Source organism: Macaca mulatta, chromosome 7 (genome assembly GCF_049350105.2).
Source record: "Macaca mulatta isolate MMU2019108-1 chromosome 7, T2T-MMU8v2.0, whole genome shotgun sequence".
Classification (NCBI taxonomy): domain Eukaryota; kingdom Metazoa; phylum Chordata; class Mammalia; order Primates; family Cercopithecidae; genus Macaca; species Macaca mulatta.
Window position 1 is genome coordinate 94,178,226 of NC_133412.1, and position 23,735 is coordinate 94,201,960.

General features: G+C 44.7%; 1 protein-coding gene across 4 annotated transcripts in view; it reads left to right on the forward strand.

Annotated features, from left to right (window-relative positions):
- RPGRIP1 (RPGR interacting protein 1) overlaps positions 1-23,735 on the forward strand; it is a 78,710-nt gene that overhangs the window by 42,920 nt on the left and 12,055 nt on the right. Inside the window, exons 12-21 of one of the 4 annotated variants that reach the window (XM_077940587.1) lie at positions 93-253; positions 1,034-1,177; positions 1,629-1,779; positions 4,409-4,861; positions 5,024-5,175; positions 5,620-5,962; positions 7,413-7,597; positions 8,203-8,406; positions 9,536-9,674; positions 14,102-14,199. In XM_077940587.1, the coding sequence (XP_077796713.1) occupies positions 93-253; positions 1,034-1,177; positions 1,629-1,779; positions 4,409-4,861; positions 5,024-5,175; positions 5,620-5,962; positions 7,413-7,597; positions 8,203-8,406; positions 9,536-9,674; positions 14,102-14,199 (2,030 nt within the window). Of the gene's footprint in view, positions 1-92; positions 254-1,033; positions 1,178-1,628; positions 1,780-4,408; positions 4,862-5,023; positions 5,176-5,619; positions 5,963-7,412; positions 7,598-8,202; positions 8,407-9,535; positions 9,675-14,098; positions 14,200-23,735 lie in introns of all 4 variants that reach the window. The other 3 variants (XM_077940588.1, XM_077940589.1, XM_077940591.1) reach the window with 3 other exon arrangements.

Consider the following 23,735-nt stretch of genomic DNA (forward strand, 5'->3'; position numbering starts at 1 on the left):
TAGTGGGAAGATTCAATTCACACTTGATCCAGCTCTGACCATGGTGATAAATAACTACAGAGTTTCAAATTTCTGGATTATTTTTTCCCCAGCCCAAAATGAGGATCTGAAGCTTGAAGTCACCAACATACTTCAGAAGCATAAACAGGAAGTAGAGCTCCTCCAAAAGGCAGCCACAATTTCCCAACCTCCTGACAGCCAATCTGAAGCAGCCACTCACCCAGCTGTGTTCCAAGAGAATACTCAGATCCAGGTAAGAGCCTCTTTAAACAAACTAGTCCACTCGGCAGAAAGATCTCTGGCAAATATCCCTAGGAAAGATGACAAGATTAGAAAACTAACTAAATAATATTTTGTCCTGACTGAGGACTTTTTTTTTAACTTTTTTTTGAGATGGAGTTTCGCTCTTGTTTCCCAGGCTGGAGTGCAACGGCACAATCTTGGCTCACTGAAGTCTTTGCCTCCCGGGTTCAAGCAATTATCCTGCCTCAGCCTCCCGGGTAGCTGGGATTACAGGTGCTTGCCACCACAGCCGGCTAATTTTTTTGTATTTTTAGTAGAGACAGGGTTTCGCCTTTTTGGCCAGGCTGGTCTCGAACTCCTGACCTCAGGTGATCCACCCAACTCAGCCTCCCAAAGTGCTGGGATTACAGGTGTGAGCCACCATGCCTGGCTTGAGGACACTTTTTGGAAAACTATGAGAAGGCTGAGAGTAGAGAACTTCATGAGCTCCACCCATTTCTTCCACTCTTTGAAGCTCATAAAATTTAGAATCTTTTTCAGATGAGGACTTGAAAAGATCTGTGGAAGAGCAAACAGTCGTTAGTGGCTGTATGATCTCCCTTCACTGCTGCTGCTGAACATGAGGACTAGGGGAAAGAGCACTTGTGAAGTAATACAGGTCCTCTTTTACATTTTGGAGTAGTTTCTGCTGCTAGTATTTTACTACTACCAACAACTGTTTTATGGAGAATCGTTATTACTTTACCTGTCATATTTGTACTCCCTTTTACCAATGCGTTTCCCTCTACAGCCAAGTGAACCCAACAACCAAGAAGAAAAGAAACTGTCCCAGGTGCTAAATGAGTTGCAAGTATCACATGCAGAGACCACACTGGAACTAGAAAAGACCAGGGACATGCTTATTCTGCAGCGCAAAATCAACGTGTGTTATCAGGTGCAAGGAAAGATGGTACAGGAAGGGGATGGATAATAGGGACGTGGGAACCACTCACAGGACTGGGAATGAAGCAAGACCTAAGTTTCCAGGGCTGATGCCAGGTGGTGTGCTATCCTGAGCAAACACAGAATGGCTATCCTTTGAAGAACTTGAGGACTCACTTGTGCCCATGGCACCTTGGCACTAGGAGTCAGTGATGGGACCAGCCCATGCCAATGGCAAGCATAAGGCTTCTGGGTTCAAATTTTGCCAGTCCTAGGAACCACCCTACCTCACTGATAGCACAACTAGTCTTGGAGGGGTCTTCAAGGAAACCAAACCTTCTTTTAGTGGGTGAACCTGCCCAGCTAAGGGTAGCAGTCTTCTTGACCTAGCCAGTGCCACATTTTTTATGCTGTTTGGTTTTAGGCCACTGAGATAGAAAAGTTCAGACATTATTTTGTTTCAGGAGGAACTGGAGGCAATGATGACAAAAGCTGACAATGATAATAGAGATCACAAAGAAAAGCTGGAGAGGTTGACTCGATTACTAGACCTCAAGAATAACCGTATCAAGCAGCTGGAAGGTATTTTAAGAAGCCATGACCTTCCAACATCTGGCAAGTCTTAGTCCTTTGTTCTCCTCACTTTGGAGCCCTTCCACAGCTAACGCCTGCGTTCCACTCTGTGTACTTGTCAAGAAGGGCGCCTCTCATCTCTTTAGCATATGACTCATCCCTCTTGTTCTTTATCCTATCATTTTTGTTGTTTTTTGTTTGTTTTTGAGATGGACTCTTGCTCTGTTGCCCAGGCTGGAGTGCAGTGGTGCGATCTTGGCTCACTGCAACCTCCGCCTTCCAGGTTCAAGTGATTCTCCTGCCTCAGCCTCCCAAGTAGCTGGGATGACAGATGTCCGCCACCACACCTGGCTAATTTTTTGTATTTTTAGTAGAGATGGGGTTTCACCATGTTGGCTAGGTTGGTCTGGAACTCCTGACCTCAGGTGATCCACCCGCCTCGGCCTCCCGAAGTGCTGGGATTACAGGCCTAAGCCACTGCTCCCGGCCCATCTTTGTTGTTTTAATACATGTTAGCAGCTTCTTTCCCTCCATCATGTTTTTCTGATTTCTCTGTGGAGTTTCAAGAGGGCCCAGCAATTGCTTCCAGGGGCTTAATTCTGTTGTGAGAATGAACGTCACTGTTGGCTCTCAGGGTGGTAGTGTAACACACAATCTCTCTCTCTCGCTCTGTCTCTCTCATTCTTTCTCTCTTGCTCCTTTCCCCTGTCCCTCTCTCCTAGTCACTGTTTCCTCAAAGCAGTTTTAGTCAGATAATAGAACTTCATCACTCATCTCCTGTTATTATTGTCAGTGATTTCTGTCTTAAAGTCTCTAAAATCGTTGTTGCAGTTTGAGGATGCCGACAGTGACAGGGCAGCTGGCTGGACACTGAATGCAAGTTTCATATTGTGGTGCCTCCTATACTTAGTGTAGTCACTGCTGACCAGAGCCTGGTCTCAGGCTTGTTTGTCAAGACGCTTGGCTTTATTTTTATACCCAGTGGTGAAAGATGTGACTCACAGAAACCAAATTAACCAGAAGCTGATATTTAAACCCAAATGTCTGTTATTTTACAATAGTGGCTATTCCATTGCTGCCATGAGAAATTTGGAACCACAGTCCAGGGCAGCCCTCTTTCAGGAAGCAAAATCAGTAAGTAGGTTTCTTAGTGAGCATGGAATAGAATAAATGGACATGGCTGGGCACAGTGGCTCACGCCTGTAATCCCAACACTTTGGGAGGACAAGGCGGGTGGATTGCCTGAGGTCAGGAGTTCGAGACCAGCCTGGCCAACATCGTGAAACCCCATCACTACTAAAAATACAAAAATTAGCTGCTGGGCGTGGTGGTGGACATCTGTCATCCCAGCTACTTGGGAGGCTGAGACAGGAGAATCACTTGAACCTGAGAGGCAGAGGTTGCAGTGAGCCGAGACTGGGCCATTGCATTCTAGCCTGGGCAACAAGAGTGAAACTCTGTCTCAAAAAGAAAAAAGAAAAAAAAGAATAAAAGCACATAAGTGTCTCTGGGCCATAATTTATCCATGTCAGGGTGAGTCTGATAAAAGGTCACTGCTCCTACCTATGTCTGAAGATTTATTTGCTTTAGCTAATAGTTCTTTGATCACTGATAAGGATAACGAGTTTTTCTATGTTCACCAGTTATTTGTATTATTCCTTTTGAGAATTGACCATTCCTATCCTTTGCCCACTTCTTAACAGTATCCTCTTCATTTATAGAAATTATTTTTATGCTGAGATTATTACTCCTGCATCATGTAATGCAAAATTTTAAGTATATTCTATTTAATTATATTAATGTTGTTAATTAAGAAAATAGTCTCCTTATTCGTGTGTGTGTGTGTGTGTGTGTCATGAAGACATTCTGATGTATCCAGAATATTTTATTCTACTGCTTTAACTCTTAAAATAGGACCTTCAGCAGCAGCAGCACACTGTGATGACTCAAATATTCCCCAATTTGAAGCAGGCTATATATCAAAGTTTGTGATTGGTTGGACTTGGGAGATAATACCCAGATTTGCTAGACTGTCTACCTATCTTTACATCCCACTGCCAATATTTCCTACCTCTTTCCAGTAAGTCTCCTTTCCCACTTTTTACTCCATTACTCTTTAACTTATAATGTACTTTTTGCCTTCTTATGTTGAAACCAAATTCTGAAAAGAATGAAAGATCTGGTGACTGACCTGGCTGGAGAAGGAGAAGCATTTCTCGGTGGTACTCAATGTAATGTCATAGACACTATGTCTTCAACTTGCTATTATCTCCATGGCCAATATACCAAACTTAGAGAAATATTCATATTTTTGTGTTTCTAGTACTTCTCTTATGGAATTACCAATTAATTCATAGGGCCACGATGTACGCCAAAACAATGTCATATATAAGACAAAATGTGCCCCCAGTGTTTTCGTAAGTTTAGCGTCTACTTTCCAATCCCTCCTTTTGTACCTTCTCCCTAAGGCTGGCATTGGATTATTTGGCTGTCAAAATTCAATGCTCCCAGATGTCATTCTGTTGCTTTTCTTTTTGAATCACGTGGTTTCTTGAAATAATCACAACTTGGACTTCCACCATGTGTTTTATATTTCTTTTGTCCACCCTCCTCTACCCTGAGAAAGAACTCCCTACTCTTTAATGGATAGGCAGTTTTCTTTCCCCTCTAGAACAGCTCAAAGATGTTGCTTATGGCACCCGACAGTTGTCATTATGTTTGGAAACACTGCCAGCCCATGGAGATGAGGATAAAGTGGATATTTCTCTGCTGCATCAGGGTGAGAATCTTTTTGAACTGCACATCCACCAGGCCTTCCTGACATCTGCCGCCCTAGCTCAAGCTGGAGATACCCAACCTACCACTTTCTGCACCTATTCCTTCTATGACTTTGAAACCCACTGTACCCCGTTATCTGTGGGGCCACAGCCCCTCTATGACTTCACCTCCCAGTATGTGATGGAGACAGATTCCCTTTTCTTACACTACCTTCAAGAGGCTTCAGCCCGGCTTGATCTACACCAGGCTGTGGCCAGTGAACACAACACTCTTGCTGCAGGATGGATTTGCTTTGACAGGGTGCTAGAGACTGTGGAGAAAGTCCATGGCTTGGCCACACTGATTGGTAAGTGCTGTTGGCTTCCTGCAGCTCCTAAGCACCAATGCAGAATTTCCCAAAGCCTACAGTTGCTTTTCTGGTGGTTTCTTATTTTCTTCCTTTGTCTTTGTTCTTGATCCTTGCCACACCATCTGTATTCTCCCTGCTCTCATACTTTCTGCTGCCCAGGAGCTGGTGGAGAAGAGTTCGGGGTTCTAGAGTACTGGATGAGGCTGCGTTTCCCCATAAAACCCAGCCTACAGGCATGCAATAAACGAAAGAAAGCCCAGGTCTACCTGTCAACCAATGTGCTTGGAGGCCGGAAGGCCCAGGAAGATGAGGTGAGAAAAAGGATGTGTTGAGGCATCTCAGAGGAGCCTCAGCCAAACAGCTCATGAAAACAGTTCAGTCTTCCACTCTCAATAAGTATTTGTTGAATGTGAATGAAAGAGAAAACTGTCACACCACAACTAGTCTGGATTATTCCCTTGGTCAGGCTTGAGTCTGAAATGGAAGTATGCCTTTGGAGCTAGCTACATCCTTCATCCTTGCTGTGAACAGAATAGTTTCTCTGTGCTGTTCTCTAAGTTAAGTCATGAGTGCTAGTATCTCCCTCAAATAACTGCCAGAGCCAGTTTGCAGGCAGGTGAAGATCATTAGGTTTCTTCCTCATCCAGTTGGGATAGCTGTTCTCTAGATCATAGCTCTTCCTCACCACAGATCCTAGGCTTCACATACAACACTCTCAAGCTGCCCTTTTCCTCACATGACCAACATCTTTCCAGTTCAGATTGGAGTCTTGGGAACCTCAGAACGAGCTGCAGATTGAAATCACCAAGTGCTGTGGCCTCCGGAGTCGATGGCTGGGAACTCAACCCAGTCCATATGCTGTGTACCGCTTCTTCACCTTTTCTGACCATGACACTGCCATCATTCCAGCTAGTAACAACCCCTACTTTAGAGACCAGGCTCGATTCCCGGTGCTTGTGACCTCTGACCTGGACCAATATCTGAGACGGGAGGCCCTGTCTATACATGTTTTTGATGATGAAGACTTAGAGCCTGGCTCATATCTTGGCCGAGCCCAAGTGCCTTTACTGCCTCTTGCAAAAAATGAATCTATCAAAGGTGGGAGTTCGAGGTTATTGCATCTTCACGCCCTCTTCCCAGTGTTGTCTCCCTGTCCTGATTCTACTTTTCTTTGATTACTTGCTTGAAACAGTCTCTCTTAAAACCTGAAGAGAAAGGATTTAGAATATTGTCAAGAGCAACAGGGCAGAAGACTTAGAGCCTCACTACTTGTATGGAAACACTGGCTTCTTCTGCTTCTTTTCAGTCACAAAGACAACATTCCGGAGTGGGTAGAGCCAGCAAGCTGAATTCTATACCTCTGTGTCTGAATAAACTTTTTTTTTTTTTCCGAGATGGAGTTTCACACTTGTTGTCCAGGCGAGTAGCTGGGATTACAGGCATGCGCCACCACACCTGGCTAATTTTTGTATTTTTAGTAGAGACGGGATTTCTCCATGTTGGTCAGGCTGGTCTTCAACTCCCGACCTCAGGTGATCCGCCTACCTCAGCCTGCCGAAGTACTGGGATTATAGGCATGAGCCACTGTGCCTGGCTGAACAAACTTTTTCAAGCTCTGTAATGCTGTCTAGTATCTGTCTTTACTTAAGGCCTGTTGTTTCTTAGTGTATAACTAGATAAATACGTGATTGTAAACTGAGACCTTAACACTCCCCCATCATTCTCTCACTTCTTTTAAACACTGGACACAAGTTAGAGAGATTTCCACACCAGGCCATGTCAAAGGCAAATGTCTTGGATTTTTTTTTTCTCCCAGTGTGGAGCTGAGCTCCATACTGTCTTTCCTAACTTTTATACCTAGGATTGTGGGGGCGTACCAAGAGGGGTCGACTCTTTGACTACGGTCCTGGGAGGGTGAGGCGGGGGTATCCATGTTCTCCTTAGGAAGTGGGAGTAGCTGCAGCCAGAAACAACCATATTTAACAAGGTTCTGGATGCTCCAGGAAATGTGTGCAGCTCTCTCCTCAATACAACTGCTTAAAAAAAGGCTGACACTTCTGGACGCAACTGCTTTGCCAAACAGAGGAAGCAGTATAAGCCATCTGTTAATCAGTGTTACAAATCAGACGTCTGGCATTTCGAAAAAGCCATTTTGCTTAAGTTTTCTTGGGACCACTTGAGGGTAGAGATGACAGTTTTCTTGGAACAACAAAGGCACAGTAAGCATTTGATAATAGTAATAATAATGCAATCTTGTTTATTGGCTGGATGACTGATGACAAGCAAGCTGTACTCCTTTTCATACACCTTTCACTATCTCTCCCTGCATCCTAGAGATAACCCATCTTCCCTGGTTAATATTCTAACTGCTCTGCTATTTGATTTTACTTCTGAGTGTATCATCATCGTAATTATTTGATGGATGTTAATTAATTGCTGATAAAATATGTTGAAATTAAAAATAGGAAGGAAATAGATAAGATGCTGACAAATGATCACTTGTTTATTTCATGTGATCAAGTCTTATTAATATCTGTTTGTCTCTCAGGTGATTTTAACCTCACTGACCCTGCAGAGAAACCCAACGGGTCTATTCAAGTGCAACTGGATTGGAAGTTTCCCTACATACCCCCTGAGAGTTTCCTGAAACCAGAAGCTCAGACTAAGGGGAAGGATACCAAGGACAGTTCAAAGATCTCATCTGAAGAGGAAAAGGCTTCATTTCCTTCCCAGGTAACTCTCCAGGACTCCACAGGTGGCAGATCTCTGCCAATCCGATGGAGCAGATTTGAAGGAGACAGTATTATAGTTGGAGTAGGTGCTCATGCCTGTAATCTCAGCACTTTGGGAGGCCATAGCAGGCAAATCACCTGAGGTTGGGAGTTCAAGACCAGCCTGACCAACAGGGTGAAACCCTGTCTTTTCTAAAAATACAAAAAATTAGCTGGGCATGGTGGGGCATGCCTGTAATCCCAGGTACTCAGGAGGCTGAGGCAAGAGAATCACTTGAACACAGGAGGTGGAAGTTACAGTGAGCCGAGATCACGCCATTGCACTCCGGCCTGGGCAATAAGAGTGAAACTCTGTCTCAAAAAATAAAAAGAAATTCCCTGTGTGAATGTCATGTGTCCTGTGAACTTAATATATATCTCTCATAATGCCGTGAGACTACTGATGGAGCGAAAGCCTGGGTTTTATTGTGGAAAGAGAGAGAGAGAGCATTTCTCAACTCCGTGAGGAAAGAAATGAAGTCTAATGCTAGTTCCTAAATCCCTTTCTTGTGTTTCTAGGTTGTTAAACTACTATCTTGTAACGCTGTCTCTGATCTTTCTATTCAGGACCAGATGGTACCTCCTGGGGTTCCCGTTGAAGCTGGTCAGTATCAAGCAAGGAGAAAATCTCCTCATGGGGGAGAAAGAAAGGAAAAGGAGCACCAGGTTGTGAGCTACTCAAGAAGAAAACATGGCAAAAGAATAGGCGTTCAAGGGAAGAATAGAATGGAGTATCTTAGCCTTAACGTCTTAAATGGAAATACACCAGAGGTAAGACCTTAAAAACTCTGAAGCGCTAAATTGTGGGGTGTAGTGTCCCCAGATGTATTATTCTCAGAGGTAGAAGCAGAAGCAGACGCACAAGATAAGCAATAATCGGCCGGGCATGGTGGCTCCGGCCTGTAATCCCAGCACTTTGGGAGGCCGAGACGGGTGGATCACCTGAGGTCAGGAGCTTGAGACCAGCTTGACCAACATGGTGAAACCCTGTTTCTACTAAAAATACAAAAATTAGCCGGGCGTGGTGGTGCATACCTGTAATCCCAGCTACTCAGGAGGCTGAGGAAGGAGAATCACTCGAACCTGGAAGGTGGAAGTTGTGGTGAGCTAAGATCACGCCATTGCATTCCAGCCTGGGCAACAAGTGCGAAACTCCATCTCAAAAGAAACTCGCTCTGTTGCCCAGGCCAGAGTGCAATGGCACGATCTCGGCTCACTGCAGCCTCCTCCTCCCAGGTTCAAGCAATTCTGTTGCCTCAGCCTCCCAAGTAGCTGGGATTACAGGCACCTGCTACCATACCTGGCTAATTTTTGTATTTTTAGTAGAGATGAGGTTTCACCATGTTGACCAGGCTGGTCTCCTGACCTCAGGTGATCTGCCTGCCTCGGCCTCCCAAAGTGCTGTGATTATAGGCGTGAGCCACCATGCCCGGCCAACAAGTATTAACTTTTAAAAATTAAAAAGAGCTAGTATTGTCTGGACATGGTGACTCATGCCTGTTATCCTAGCACTTTGGGAGGCTGAGGCATGCCAATCATGTGAGGTCAGGAGTTCGAGACCAGCCTGGTCAACATGGTGAAACCCCATCTCTACTAAAAATAGAAAAATTAGTCAGGTGTGGTGACGAGCTCCTGTAATCCCAGCTACTCGGGAGGCTGAGGCAGGAGAATCGCTTGAACCCAGAAGGCGGAGGTTGCAGTGAGCCAAGATGATATCACTGCACTCTGGCCTGAGTGACAGAGGGAAACTCTGTCTCAAAATAATAATAATAATAATAATAATAATTTAAAAAAATAAAAAGAGCTAGTATTTAAAAAGAAGGCAGGAAGGAAGGAATGAAGAAAGAAAACCAAACCAAGATATTACCAGCTATGTAATATTGTTCTTCTTATTCTGAAGCAGGTGAATTACACTGAGTGGAAGTTCTCAGAGGCTTACAGCTCCATAGGTGATGGCTTTAAAAATGAGCCAGAGGAAGAGGAAATGACATTATCCCATTCAGCACTGAAACAGAAGGAACCTCTACATCCTGTAAATGGTATTGTATTTTAAAATCTATTTTTTTCCCCAGCACTTTGGGAGGCCGAAGTGGGTGGATCACAAGGTCAGGCATTCAAGAGCAGCCCAGCCAACATGGTGAAACCCGTCTCTACTAAAAATACAAAAATTAGCTGGGTGTGGTGGCACGTGCCTGTAATCCTAGCTACTCAGGAGGCTGAGGCAGGAGAATTGCTTGAACCCAGGAGGAGGAGGTTGCAGTGAACTGAGGTTGCACCACTGTGCTCCTCCAGCCTGGGCGACAGAGCAAGACTCCATCTCAAAAAAAAGAAAAAAAAGCAATTTTTTTCTGTTTAATCATTGAATTGTTTTGCCAAGCTAGTTATTTACTTTTCCCCTTCATCTTAGAATGCTAAATTTTTCATGGAAAATTAGTATGTAAGACTCTAGGCCCAGTTTTGTGTTATAAGTGTGATGGTTAGGTTAGCCAAGGCTGGAATTCTTAAAGAAGTAACTTACCCAGTATTTATAAAATGTTATTTTGCCCCAGGGTTTTTTTTTGTTTGTTTTGTTTTTGAGATGGAGTCTCATTCTGTCTCCTAGACTGAGTGCAATGGCATGATCTCAGCTCACTGCAACCTCTGCCTCTCGGGTTCAAGCGATTCTCCTGCCTCAGCCTCCCGAGTAGCTGGGATTATAGGTATGCACCACCACACCCTGCTAATTTTGTATTTTTAGTAGAGATGGGGTTACTCCATGTTGGTCAGGCTAGTCTCGAACTCCTGACCTTAGGTGATCCGCCCACCTCGGCCTCCCAAAGTGCTGGGATTACAGGTGTGAGCCACCGCACCCAACCTAGTTTTGATTTTCTCATTAAAACTGTTTGTTGGCTAGGCGCAGTGGCTCACACCTGTAATCCCAGCACTTTGAGAGGAGTAGACGGGTAGATCACCTGAGGTCGGGAGTTTGAGACTAGCTTGGCCAACATGATGAAACCCCATCTCTACTAAAAATACAAAAAATTAGCTGGGTGTGGTAGCATCTGCCTGTAATCCCAGCTACTGGGGAGGCTAAGGCAGGACAATTGCTTAAACCCAGGAGGCAGAGGTTGCAGTGAGCTGAGATTACACCACTACAGTCCAGCCTGGGCAACAGAGCAAGACTCTGTCTCAATATAAAAAACAAAAAACAAGTCAGTGTTTGTCTTGATTATTGAGTTTTTGGCACCCCTTCAAATTTTATGCCTAAGGTCCGTGCCTCAAATGCCATCCTCTAGTTCTGACAGTGGTCAGAATAGTGGTTACTCCTAGGAGAAGGGGAAGATGGTTATCAGGAAAGGACACGCTTTGGGCATCTGGAGTGCTACCAACGTTCTATTTCTTGGCTGAGTTGTGATAGAGATGTTCATTTTACAACAATTTAATAAGCTGAACATTTATATTTCATAGGTTTTTCTATGTGCTTGAAAAATGTAATAATGAGAGGAAAAATATAAAGGCAGATATGAAAATATTGTGAAAAGGGAGTCTTTACTACTTAAAAAAAGCTTTTTTTCTAAATCTCTAGAAGTATTTTATGTATATAATATATATGTGTGTGTGTATATATATATAAAATTATTATTATTTTTTTAGATGAAGTCTCTCTCTGTTGCTCAGGCTGGAGTGCAGTGGCACAATCTCAGCTCACTGCAATCTCTGCCTCCCAGGTTCGAGTGAGTCTCCTGCCTCAGCCTCCAGAGTAGCTGGGACTACAGGTGTGCCCCAGCATGCCCGGCTAATATTTGTATTTTTAGTAGAGACTAGGTTTCATCATGTTGTCCAGGCTGGTCTCAAATTCCTGGCCTCAAGTGATCCACCCGCCTCAGCCTCCCAAAGTGCTGGGATTACAGGTGTGAGCCACCACACCTGGCCTAAAAGTATAATTTTTTTTTTTTTTTTTTTTGAGATGGAGTCTGGCTCAGTCACCCAGGCTGGAGTGCAGTGGCGCGATCTCGGCTCACTGCAAGCTCCACCTCCCGGGTTCATGCCATTCTCCTGCCTCAGCCTCCCGAGTAGCTGGGACTACAGGCGCCCGCCGCCATGCCCAGCTAATTTTTTTGCATTTTTAGTAGAGACGGGGTTTCACTGTGTTAGCCAGGATGGTCTCGATCTCCTGACCTCATGATCCGCCCACCTCGGCCTCCCAAAGTGCTGGGATTACAGGCGTGAGCCACTGCGCCCAGCCTAAAAGTATAATTTTTAAGCTTTTGAATGTATTTGGCATAACTTAAATGGGAAGAGCTAAAAGCATAATTTTTATGCTTTTGAATGTATTCGGAATAACTTCTTAAATGGGAAGAGCATAAATGATTTTTCTCATGAGAAGGATAATTTTTCTATTGATTGCATAATCCCATTTTTCCATCAAAATTTACTCAGTGTAACGAAGGTTAACAAGAATAACCAAGCCCAAAGTTTCCCAGAGCCAAATTTACATGACTGGCAAGAAATCCTGGTTATAAGAGAACAATTCCATTCTTATGATTTGCAGACAGACCAGAAGGTAATCTAAACCTCATGTACTATATGGTCATCTATTTATAGTCATAAATAATAAAAGAAGACTATTTCTGTGGAAGCCTAATTGTTAGTTATTGTTTTAATATCGCTGTTCTCCATGAATTTCAAAAGATCAGGACTGGCCAGGTGCGGTGGCTTACACCTGTAATCCCAGCAGTTTGGGAGGCAGAGACGGGCAGATCACCTGAGGTCAGGAGTTTGAGACTAGCCTGGCCAACGTGGTGAAACCCTGCCTCTACTAAAAATGCAAAAATTAGCCAGGTGTGGTGGCAGGTGCTGGTAACCCCATCTACCTGGGAAGCTGAGGCAGGAGAATCGCTTGAACCTGGGAGGCAGAAGTTGCAGTGAGCCGAGACCATGCCATGTACTCCAGCCTGGGCAACAAGAGCAATACTCCATCTCAAAAAAAAAAAAAAAAAAAAAAAAAAAAAAAAAATCAAAACCACTAGTTAGTACTCGCAAGAAGCTAAAATCTGCCTGGTTTCAGACGTCTGAGTGGAGCTATCAGAGGCAGGATGCTGTAGTTGTTGAAAAAGAAGCTTATTAATATTTTAGACAAAGATCTAAGGGTATTAGTTAAAGGCCATCAAGAAATGAAAAGGGCCTGATTTTGAGGCCATTTCCACATATGTAGACAAAGCCTTGTGTCCTTTAGCAGCCTTTCCTTTTGCTGCCCCTCAGACCTTTTCCCTTTGAGACCTCAGTGAAACGGACAACCCAAGATTTTGAAATTTTACAGAAGAGGCACAGCTTGCTGTCCAGTTATCTAATGCTGTGTAACAATCTACTCCAAAACTTAGTGACTTAAAAAAACAATGATCATTTCTTTGGCTCACTACTCTGCATGTTAGGTAGGTCTCATGAAGAAGGCTCATTTCTCCTCTCTCAATGTGGCATGAGATGGGGTAGCTCAGCTAGGGGGCTGATGGGTTTAACTTGCAAGATGGCTCACCCTACTCGCTGATCAGGTGCTCCTGGCTGTCAGCAGTTGCTTGGGCTTCCTCACAGGTTGGTAGCTGAGTTCCAAGAGAGCCAGGTGCAAGTCCATGGCATTTTTGTGTTCTGGCCTTAGAAGTCACATAGCATCACTCCTACCATACTCTTTCAGTTGAGACAGTCCAAAAGATCCACCTTAGTTGAAGGGGAGGGGACAAAGACCCCAGCACTCAATAGGAGCAGTGTTAAGGTCAGTTGCATTGTGAGGAGAGCATGTGGGATGGGAGAGATCATTTGAGGCTATCTTTTTTTTTTTTTGAGACAGAGTCTCTTGTCGCCCAGGCTGGAGTGCAGTGGCCTCGATCTCGGCTCACTGCAACCTCTGCCTCCTGGATTCAAGCAACTCTCCTGCCTCAGCCTCCTGAGTAGCTAGGACCACAGGAGTGCGCCACCAAGCCAGGCTAATTTTGCATTTTTAGTAGAGATGGGGCTTCGCCATGTTGGCCAGGCTGGTCTAAAACTCCTGACCTCAGGTGATCACCTGCCTCGGCCTCCCGAAGTGCTGGGATTACAGGTGTGAGCCACCGCGCCCGGCCAGAGAGGCCATCTTTGGAAAATACAATCTGCCCCACCCATTTGTACTGCTTTACCTCAAGCTTGGCCATTTTCTTCAACCCCCACAAAAGGACTTCCTTCTTCCTCCTTTACTCTCACCCTTCCTTCCTGCCTTCCTTCCTTTCTGTTTTTCCTTCTTTCCCTTTCTTTTTTTGAGAAGTGAATCCTGTATGTTTAGCAAGCTTCTGAATAAGTGTACCTTTGAAAAAGAGGGTTTGATTCTTAGTAAGTGAAGACAAAATCTAGACACTTGGAACTAGTGACCAGACAGTGGATTGGAGATGTGTGTGCTGGGTCTTTTCTTGGGCTAGAGTGCTTTGAAACAGTTCTATAACTGCAACCTCTTCTCTAGCAGATAAAGAATCCTCTGAACAAGGTTCAGAAGTCAGTGAAGCACAAACTACAGATAGTGATGACGTCATAGTGCCACCCATGTCTCAGAAATATAAGGCAGTAAGTACACTGGTGTAATCATTGCATATGAGATAAGACTATAAATAATGACAGTGACCAGGCATGGTGGCTCATGCCTGTAATCCCAGCACCTTGGGAGGCCGAGGTGGGCAGATCACCTAAGGTCGGGAGTTCGAGACCAGCTTGACCAACATGGAGAAACCTCATCTCTACTAGAAATACAAAAAAAATTAGCCAGGTGTGGTGGCGCATCCCTGTAATCCCAGCTACTCAGGAGGCTGAGGCAGGAGAATCGCTTGAACCCGAGAGGCAGAGGTTGCAGTGAGCTGAGATCGCGCCATTGCACTCCAGCCTAGGCAACAAGAGCAAAACTCTGTCTCCAAAAAAAAAAAAAAAAAAAAAAGCAATAATGACAGTGTGCTTAGTGGCCACACAAGTAAGGGTCAAAAGGTCAATCCAGTTTTAATGAAGCTGATGGAAAATGCAAATTGTTTAGTTAAATTTATGTTTCATGTGAATGAAGGTCGGCTGGTACAGTCAGATAAATGGATCATTTTCTTGAGATAGTGTAAATGATGACTTGCATCAATACTCTCCTATCTGGATCCTTTGCCTGTTCTTACTCCCATATCCTCCATTGTGTCCTGTAATTCATGCCCAGCCTGAATGGTACCCCTGTCTTTAAGTCCATCTAAGGAGAACAGGTTTGCTTTGGGAGATGGAGTCTGGAAGAGAGGACGGGATTCTTCATGGGAGGGCTCATGGAGATCTTTCCATTTCTGCTGTTTTTTACTCAACCCGTAATTATCTGTTAAACAGTTCAGCCTCAAAGCTCTTTCAGAACTAATTTAAGAGACACACATATATTAATAAATATCCAGATATATTCAATAATCATTGTGTTCTAACCTTGTGGGTTACAAATGGGTAGAAAACAATTAGTCTTAAGTCACTGCTGCCTGGCACATTTGTAGGTTCTCAATATTTGTTGAGTGAGTGACTAAATAAAAGATTCAGAGCAAATTGATGATTATGAACTTCATTAGAAACATTAAATAAGAATGTAGGATGACCTAAAACCAAGGAGATAGATTATGTAATATAAAGTTTGTTGTAAGAAATCAGAAAAGGGAATTTATGGTTGCTTTTGTAGAGGTTGGAAAACTCTTCCTTGAAAGCTGGAATTTGTGCTGAAGATTTGCAGGAAAATGAAGGATATTGGAGTGAGGAGAAACAACTCAAAGTCAGTAGACTTAAACATTGACTATAACACATAGTTCAATTTCAGCCAAGGTGTGGTGGTTCACACCTGTAATCCCAGCACTTTGGGAGACTGAGGCAGGCGGATTGCTTAAGGCCGGGAATTCAAGACAAGCCTGAGCAACATAGCAAGACAACTGTCTCTACATAAAATTTAAAAACTAGCTAGGCGCGGTGGCTCACATCTGTAGTCCTAAGTATTTGGGAGGCTGAGGTGAGAGGATTCTTTGAGCCTGAGAGTTTGAGGCTGTGGTGAGCCATGATCTTGCCACTGCACTGTAGCCTAGGTGACAGAGAGATACCCCGTCTCAAAAACAACAGCAACAGCAAAACCAGTTGCGTTTCTCTTTGTCTGAACTTTTATCTATCATATATTTTTTAGATATTATGTAGTTAATATACTGAGAAGTGTTTGTAATACAGGTAGGAGCCACAGAATGTCGGAATTAGATAAAAGAAGACTAAACGATGTGTACAGGATTATTGAGTTAGTGAAAGAGCTGAAACTCCAGTTGAGGTTTTTAAACTGTGCCACCTCTTAAGTAACCAAAAAAGCAGCCAGCTGATCAGCAAACTGATCTTGAACTGTAACAAGCCAGCCAGATTCCATTTTAAAAAGTACCTAAATTGAAGACTCCTAAATAAGATATCCTTTTAGGAAACTTCTTTGTGTGCCCCAAAGTGTTACTTGAGAAATTAAATATGCAAAAGGAACCTACTTAAGCAAAAAATCAGTGTTATTATCAAGTTAAACTTATAACATGGGCACATATATATTAAATTATTGTTGTATTCCAAAATGTCTAGGCATGAAAGATAGAGGGGGTTGAAAGCTCAGAGTCAATACTTGAGTTCTGTCACTCCTCTGCCTGGGGTCAGCCGGGATGAATGGAGATGAAGTACAGTGTAATGTTTTAGAGCATAGAAATTTGGCTGAGACAGTGATTTAGGTCCCAGCTCTGCTACTTACTAGTCATACAGCTTTGGGAGAGTTATTTAACCTCTATTAGGCCTGTCTCCTTATCTGTAAAATGTAAGTAGTAATATACCCATCTGATGGTGATGTGGCAAGATTAAAATAAGGGTTTAATACAGTGCCTCAGACAAATTAAGTCCCAAATGATAGTGATGATGAGTGTGATGATAATAGTAGTCTCGTTTCTCTGACCTATTGGAGTTCTCAATGTTAAGCATTTTTTTTTTTTTTTTTTTTTTGAGATGGAGGCCTGTTCTGTCGTGTAGGCTGGAGTGCGCGCAGTGGCACAATCTCGGCTCACTGCAACCTCTGCCTCCCAGGTTCAAGAGATTCTCCTGCCTCAGGCTTCCGAGTAGCTGGGACCACAGGTGTGCATCACCACAACCAGCTAATTTTTGTGTTTTTAGTAGAGACGGAGTTTCACCATGTTGTCCAGGCTGGTCTCAAACTCCCAACCTCAGGTGATCCACCCATCTCCGCCTCCCAAAGTGCTGGGATTTACAGGTATAAGCCACTGTGCCTGGTCTAAGTTAAACTTTTTTTTTTTTTTTTAAGACAGAGTCTCGCTCTGTCACCCAGGTTGGAGTGCAGTGGCACTATCTTGGCTCACTGTAACCTCCGCTTCCCGGGTTCAAGTGACTCTCCTGCCTCAGCTTCTCAAGTAGCTGGGACTACAGACACATGCTGTCACCTCCAGCTAATTTTTTTGTTTGTTTGTTTTGAGACCTCGCTCTGTTGCCCAGGCTGGAGTGCAGTGGTGGGATCTCCACTCACTGCAAGCTCCGCCTCCCAGGTTCACGCCATTCTCCTGTCTCACCCTCTGAGTAGCTGGGACTACAGGCATGTGCCACCACGCCTGGCTAATTTTTTGTATTTTTAGTAGAGACGGGGTTTCACCGTGTTAGCCAGGATGGTCTCAATCTCCTGACCTCGTGATCTGCACGCCTCGGCCTCCCAAAGTGCTGGGATTACAGGCGTGAGCCACCACACCAGGCCTCCCTCTTCTTAACAGTTACTAACGCCGGGCGCGGTGGCTCACGCCTGTAATTCCAGCACTTTGGGAGGCCGAGGTGGGCGGATCACGAGGTCAGGAGATCAAGACCATCCTGGCGAACACGGTGAAAACCCATCTCTACTAAAAATACAAAAAAATTAGCCGGGCGTGGTGGCGGGCGCCTGTAGTCCCAGCTACTCGGGAGGCTGAGGCAGGAGAATGGCGTGAACCCGGGAGGCGGAGCTTGCAGTGAGCCAAGATTGCGCCACTGCACTCCAGCTTGGGCGACTGAGCGAGACTCTGTCTCAAAAAAATCCAAAAACAAACAAACAAACAAAAAAACAGTTACTAACTAAGAGGGAGCAATCATTTTCATTTGCTCTACGGCCTTAGATTACTGTTTCTTTAGCAATAGTGAATATCGAAATTTTTTCTCTTATGGTGTTAATTTCAGGTGTCAGAGATTTCCTGACCCTTATGTATGCCGGGTAGTACGTTTTAGCAGCCCTGCCCCTGAGCCAAATTAGATAGCACATCTGAAGCTAATAAGCCAAAGGGTGTTACCTGGCACTAATCCTTGAGGGTTTCTGCCAGCAAGTTCAAATGAGTTGATACATATTTCAATGGTTAATATTACTAATTGCATGCTTTTTTTTGCTGTTCAGTCCCAATAAAATTACATAATGGAATTAGCTCATGTAAAGAAAGGATTCTGAATCCAACAAAAAATATTAGATTGAACCACATATTGTCATACTCATAGATAAAAAATAGTTGACAATTGTCAGTTCTGTATAGTCCAACCTAATATGAATGAATGAAACATCTGTGTATACTTGGATCAAATTTTAATCTTATTCATCCTCCCATTTCGCCATTGTTACCAGAATAAACTTGATGTAGTCTGCATGAATATGGACTTCTGATTATTGTCCCAGGATTATTAGCAAGTTTAAAAAATTTGCTGGGCGTGGGGGCTCATGCCTGTAATCCCATCACTTTGGGAGGCCGAGGTGGGCGGATCACCTGAGGTCAGGAGTTTGAGACAAGCCTGGCCAACATGGAGAAATCCTGTGTACAGAAATACAAAAATTAGCTGGGCATGATGGCGGGTGCCTGTAATCCCAGCTACTCCGGAGGCTGAGGCAGGAGAATCGCTTGAGCCCAGGAGGTGGAGTTTGCAGTGAGCCAAGATCGCATCACTGCACTCCAGCCTGGGCAAAAGAGCAAGACTCCATCTCAAAAAATTTGTTTTTTTTCTTTAACTAGCCAGGCGCAGTGGCTCACACCTGTAATCCTAGCACTTTGGGAGGCTGAGGCGGGTGGATCACTGGAGGTCAGGGGTTTGAGAACAGCCTGGCCAACATGGTGAAACCCGGTCTCTACTAAAAATATAAAAATATTAGTCGGATGTGGTGGCACATGCTGGTAACCCCAACTACTCAGGAGGCTGAGGCATGAGAATCACTTGAACTCAGGGGGTGAAGGTTGCCGTGAGCCGAGATCATGCCACTGCACTCCAGCCTGGGTGACAGACTAAGACTCTGTCTTAAAAAAAAAAAAATTTAAACTGGACTACACAAGTAAGGTTTAGAATACATTTTTTTTTGTTCCAGGATTTTTAGTGAATTCAAAAATTTTAAATTAAACAACTCAAGATGGTGAAATACTTTTTTTTTTTTGCAAAATACTAGAATATTACAAATAAAGCTGAATCACTTAGATTGACCATTATCCTTAATCCCCTGCTGTCTTTGCACCCCATTCCCCCAAGAAAACCATTGTTGTGAATTTTGGGGTATATTTTTTCAGGGCTTAAAAAATAACTTTAACTTTGATACTGTTTTGTATTTGCCTCTTTTTCCTTCAAATAAATGACACAAAACTACACATATTCTTTTTTAAAACCTTATTTTGAAATAATTTTAAGGCCAGGCATGGTGGCTCATACCTGTAATCCCAGCACTTTGGGAGACTGAGGTGGGCAGATCATGAGGTCAGGAGATCAAGTTCATCCTGGCCAACATGGTGAAACCCCATCTCGACTGAAAATACAAAAATTGACGGCCGGGCGCGGTGGCTCAAGCCTGTAATCCCAGCACTTTGGGAGGCCGAGACGGGCGGATCACGAGGTCAGGAGATCGAGACCATCCTGGCTAACACGGTGAAACCCCGTCTCTACTAAAAAATACAAAAATCTAGCCGGGCGAGGTGGCGGGCGCCTGTAGTCCCAGCTGCTCGGGAGGCTGAGGCAGGAGAATGGCGTAAACCCGGGAGGCGGAGCTTGCAGTGAGCTGAGATCCGGCCACTGCAGTCCAGCCTGGGCAACAGAGCAAGACTCTGTCTCAAAAAAAAAAAAAAAAAAAAAGAAAATACAAAAATTAGCTGGGCGTGGTGGCGCGTGCTTGTAATCCCGGCTGCTGGAAAGGCTGAGAAAGGAAGATCGTTTGAACCAGGGAGTCAGAGGTTGCAGTGAGCCGAGATGGCGCCACTGCACTCCAGTCTGGCGACAGAGCGAAACTCAGTCTCAAAAAGAAAAAAAAGAAAAATAATTTTAGATGTACAGGAAGGTGCTGTGTAATTTGTATTTAGTTTTACTCTTTTTTTTTTTCTTTTTTGGTAACGTTATGAAACATGTATTTTTCAATCAGTAGTGTTTTGGGGTTCCATCCACGTCGATATATTTAGCTTTTTATACTTCTTTCTTCTTAACTGCTGATCGGTAGTGCATTAAAATAATACATGACCTTTCGTTTAGACAGAACTCTAATGGGTAATGATTGAGATTTCATACTGTGTGCCAAGTGGTTGCTATTCATGACTCTCTCGGGCTTCACAGCAGCCTTATGAGTTATTCTTTCCTTCAAGTAATTATGAAGCGCCTGTTTTAATAACTGCCAGGCTCTGTGGGCACAAAATGGTGGATAAGACAGACTTGGTCTCCTCTCTCTTGAATCTCACATACTACTGAGGGAAAACATGTACATCAGTGAGCAAATAAGTAAAGCAGATAGCTCTGAGATTCTAAGTATTATGACGGAAATAAAAAAGGCGATATAATAGCAATGGGGGGCTTGAACTAGGATAGGTGTTAAGGAAAGATTTCTCTGAGGAGGGGACGTTTGAACTGAAATCTGAAGAATGAGAAGGGAAGAGCTACCCATGTACTGGGTAGACTGTACTCCATCTCAGGCAAAGGAATTGGTAAGTGTAAAGGCCCTGAGGTAGGAAAGAGTTTGATTTATCTGAGGTGTGGAAAATCAAAAGAAAATTACAGTTTCTCTTGCTCACATATATATTATTATCCCCCCACCCCCTTTCAAAGGAGGACAGTGAAGTCGAGGGAGAAGGGCTTGCTCAAGGTAACATTTAATACAGTTTTACTGAGTGTATACTGTGCGCCAGGCACTAGATACTCCGCATAGATTTTCATGGAGACGGGCTCAGTGGCTCACGCCTGTAATCCCAACACTTTGGGAGGCCGAGGTGGGTGGATCACTTGAGGTCAGGAGTTTGAGACCAACCTGGGCAACATGGCGAAACCCCATTTCTACTGAAAATACAAAAATTAGCCGGCCATGGTGGCACATGCTGTAGTCCAAGCTCAGGAAGCTGGGGAAGGAGAATCGCTTGAACCAGGGAGGCAGAGGTTGCAGTGAGCCAAGACTGCGCCACTGCACTCCAGCCTGGATGACAGTGCTAGACTCCATCTCTAAGTAAATAAATAAATACAGATTCCCAGGAGCAACTCTAGACAGTCTGATGTAACACAGAGGCTTTTATACATTTTTTATAGCAATCACTATGAGAAATACATTTCTTCAGTATCCAATATACTCATAAAAAAACAAAGTTTCGGGCCGGGCGCGGTGGCTCAAGCCTGTAATCCCAGCACTTTGGGAGGCCAAGACGGGCGGATCACGAGGTCAGGAGATCGAGACCATCCTGGCTAACACGGTGAAACCCCGTCTCTACTAAAAAAATACAAAAAACTAGCCGGGCGAGGTGGCGGGCGCCTGTAGTCCCAGCTACTCGGGAGGCTGAGGCAGGAGAATGGCGTAAACCTGGGAGGCGGAGCTTGCAGTGAGCTGAGATTCGGCCACTGCACTCCAGCCTGGGCGACAGAGTGAGACTCCGTCTCAAAAAAAAAAAAAAACAAAAAAAACAAAAAAAACAAAGTTTCAAGAAACCAGGCTTACTATTAACATTTGCCATGCGTTCTCCTGTTCCACTATATACTGGCTAATCCTGTCTATCCTTACCTATTGTTTCTTTTTAAAAAAGCTAGTGAAACCCTCTAATCTGACCCATCAAAGTGTCAAAAAATTCAGATTTTTGAAAACACTGTATAGTCAATGGTTTTCTTAATGTGTGGGAGAATTGGATGTTGTAGAAGGGTTATTAAGAGGAAAACGTCAAATATGGTTTTTTTTTTTTTTTTTGAGACCCAGTCGCACGCTGTTGCCCAGTCTGGAGTGCAGTGGCACTGCAACCTCCGCCTCCTAGGTTCAAGCGATTCTCATATGTCAGCCTCCCGAGTAGCTAGGACTACAGGCATGAGCCACCATGCCTGGCTGATTTTTGTATTTTTAGTGGAGATGGGGTTTCACCATGTTGGCCAGGCTGGTTTCGAACTCCTGACCTCAGGTGATTTTTCCGCCTCAGCTTCCTAAAGTGCTGGTATTACAGGTGTGAGCTACTGCGCCCCGCTAAATATCTTCATTTTAAAGAAGCACCCCAGATGATTCTGATGCAGAATCATTGAGAGATCTTGCCTGCTGAATTTCTCAGGGGCAGCTACAGGAGCTCCACCAGCTTTCTAAAAGAAGAAAAGACGGGGTAAGAGCAGGTCTTTGGAGAAATAAGGGCATTGGCTAGCGAAGAGAAGCATACAGGAGGTCACTCATAGATGCCGGGGTGAGAGCTACGGCTGGTAGGGAACCATCCTGGATTGATTCATTACTGGTGTCACGATGCTGACTTGCCTGCCACACTGTGGAAGGAGGAGACTTCTGTTGGCCTTGGTGTACTTCTGGAAACCTCCTCCTGGTATCCCTGATGCCAACATGCACACAGGGAAAATCAAAAGAGAGAACAGGGTGATGGCAGCGACTCTGAAGTGGGATTGAAAATATTGGAGTTCCTGTGGGAGGGCAGGGAGGTCTGGTGGCCTCCTCAGTGGCATGCACTTGGGTGGGCTTGGGAAGCCCTGGGCAGCTCTTTGCTATAGTGGCTGAAGCAGCTACTGAATCTCCAGTATCAGTCAGGAGGTCTTTTAGGTCCTAACCTCAGGAAAATACTAGATTGGTTTTCTTTTTTTTTTTTGTCTTTTTTTGAGACGGTGTCTCGCCCTGTCGCCCAGGCTGGAGTGCAGTGGCCCAATCTCGGCTCACTACAAGCTCTGCCTCCTGGTTTCACGCCATTCTCCTGCCTCAGCCTCCCGAGTAGCTGGGACTACAGGTGCCCGCCACCACGCCCGGCTAATTTTTTGTATTTTTAGTACAGGCAGGGTTTCACTGTGTTAGTAACGATGGTCTTAATCTTCTGACCTCGTGATCTGCCCGCCTTGGCCTCCCAAAGTGCTGGAATTACAGGCATGAGCCACCGCGCCCGGCCTAGATTGGTTTTCATTAAGAAAATTGTGGCCAGTTGCAGTGGCTCATGCCTCTAATCTCAGCCACTTTGGGAGGCCGAGGTGGACAGATTGCTTGAGTCCAGGAGTTCTAGACCATCTTGGGCAACATAGCAAGACCATATCTCTGTTTTTTTTTTTTTTTTTTTTTGAGACGGAGTCTCGCTGTTGCCCAGGCTGGAGTGCAGTGGCCGGATCTCAGCTTACTGCAAGCTCCGCCTCCCGGGTTCACGCCATTCTCCTGCCTCAGCCTCCCGAGTACCTGGGACTACAGGCGCCTGCCACCTCGCCTGGCTAGTTTTTCGTATTTTTTAGTAGAGACGGGGTTTCACCGTGTTAGCTGAGGATGGTCTCGATCTCCTGACCTCGCGATCTGCCCGTCTCGGCCTCCCAAAGTGCTGGGATTACAGGCTTCAGCCACCGCGCCCGGCCGACCATATCTTTATTAAAAAAATGAAAATAAAGGCCGGGCGCGGTGGCTCAAGCCTGTAATCCCAGCACTTTGGGAGGCCGAGACGGGTGGATCACGAGGTCAGGAGATCGAGACCATCCTGGCGAACACCGTGAAACCCCGTCTCTACTAAAAAAATACAAAAAACTAGCCGGGCGAGGTGGCGGGCGCCTGTAGTCCCAGCTACTCGGGAGGCTGAGGCAGGAGAATGGCGTAAACCTGGGAGGCGGAGCTTGCAGTGAGCTGAGATCCGGCCACTGCA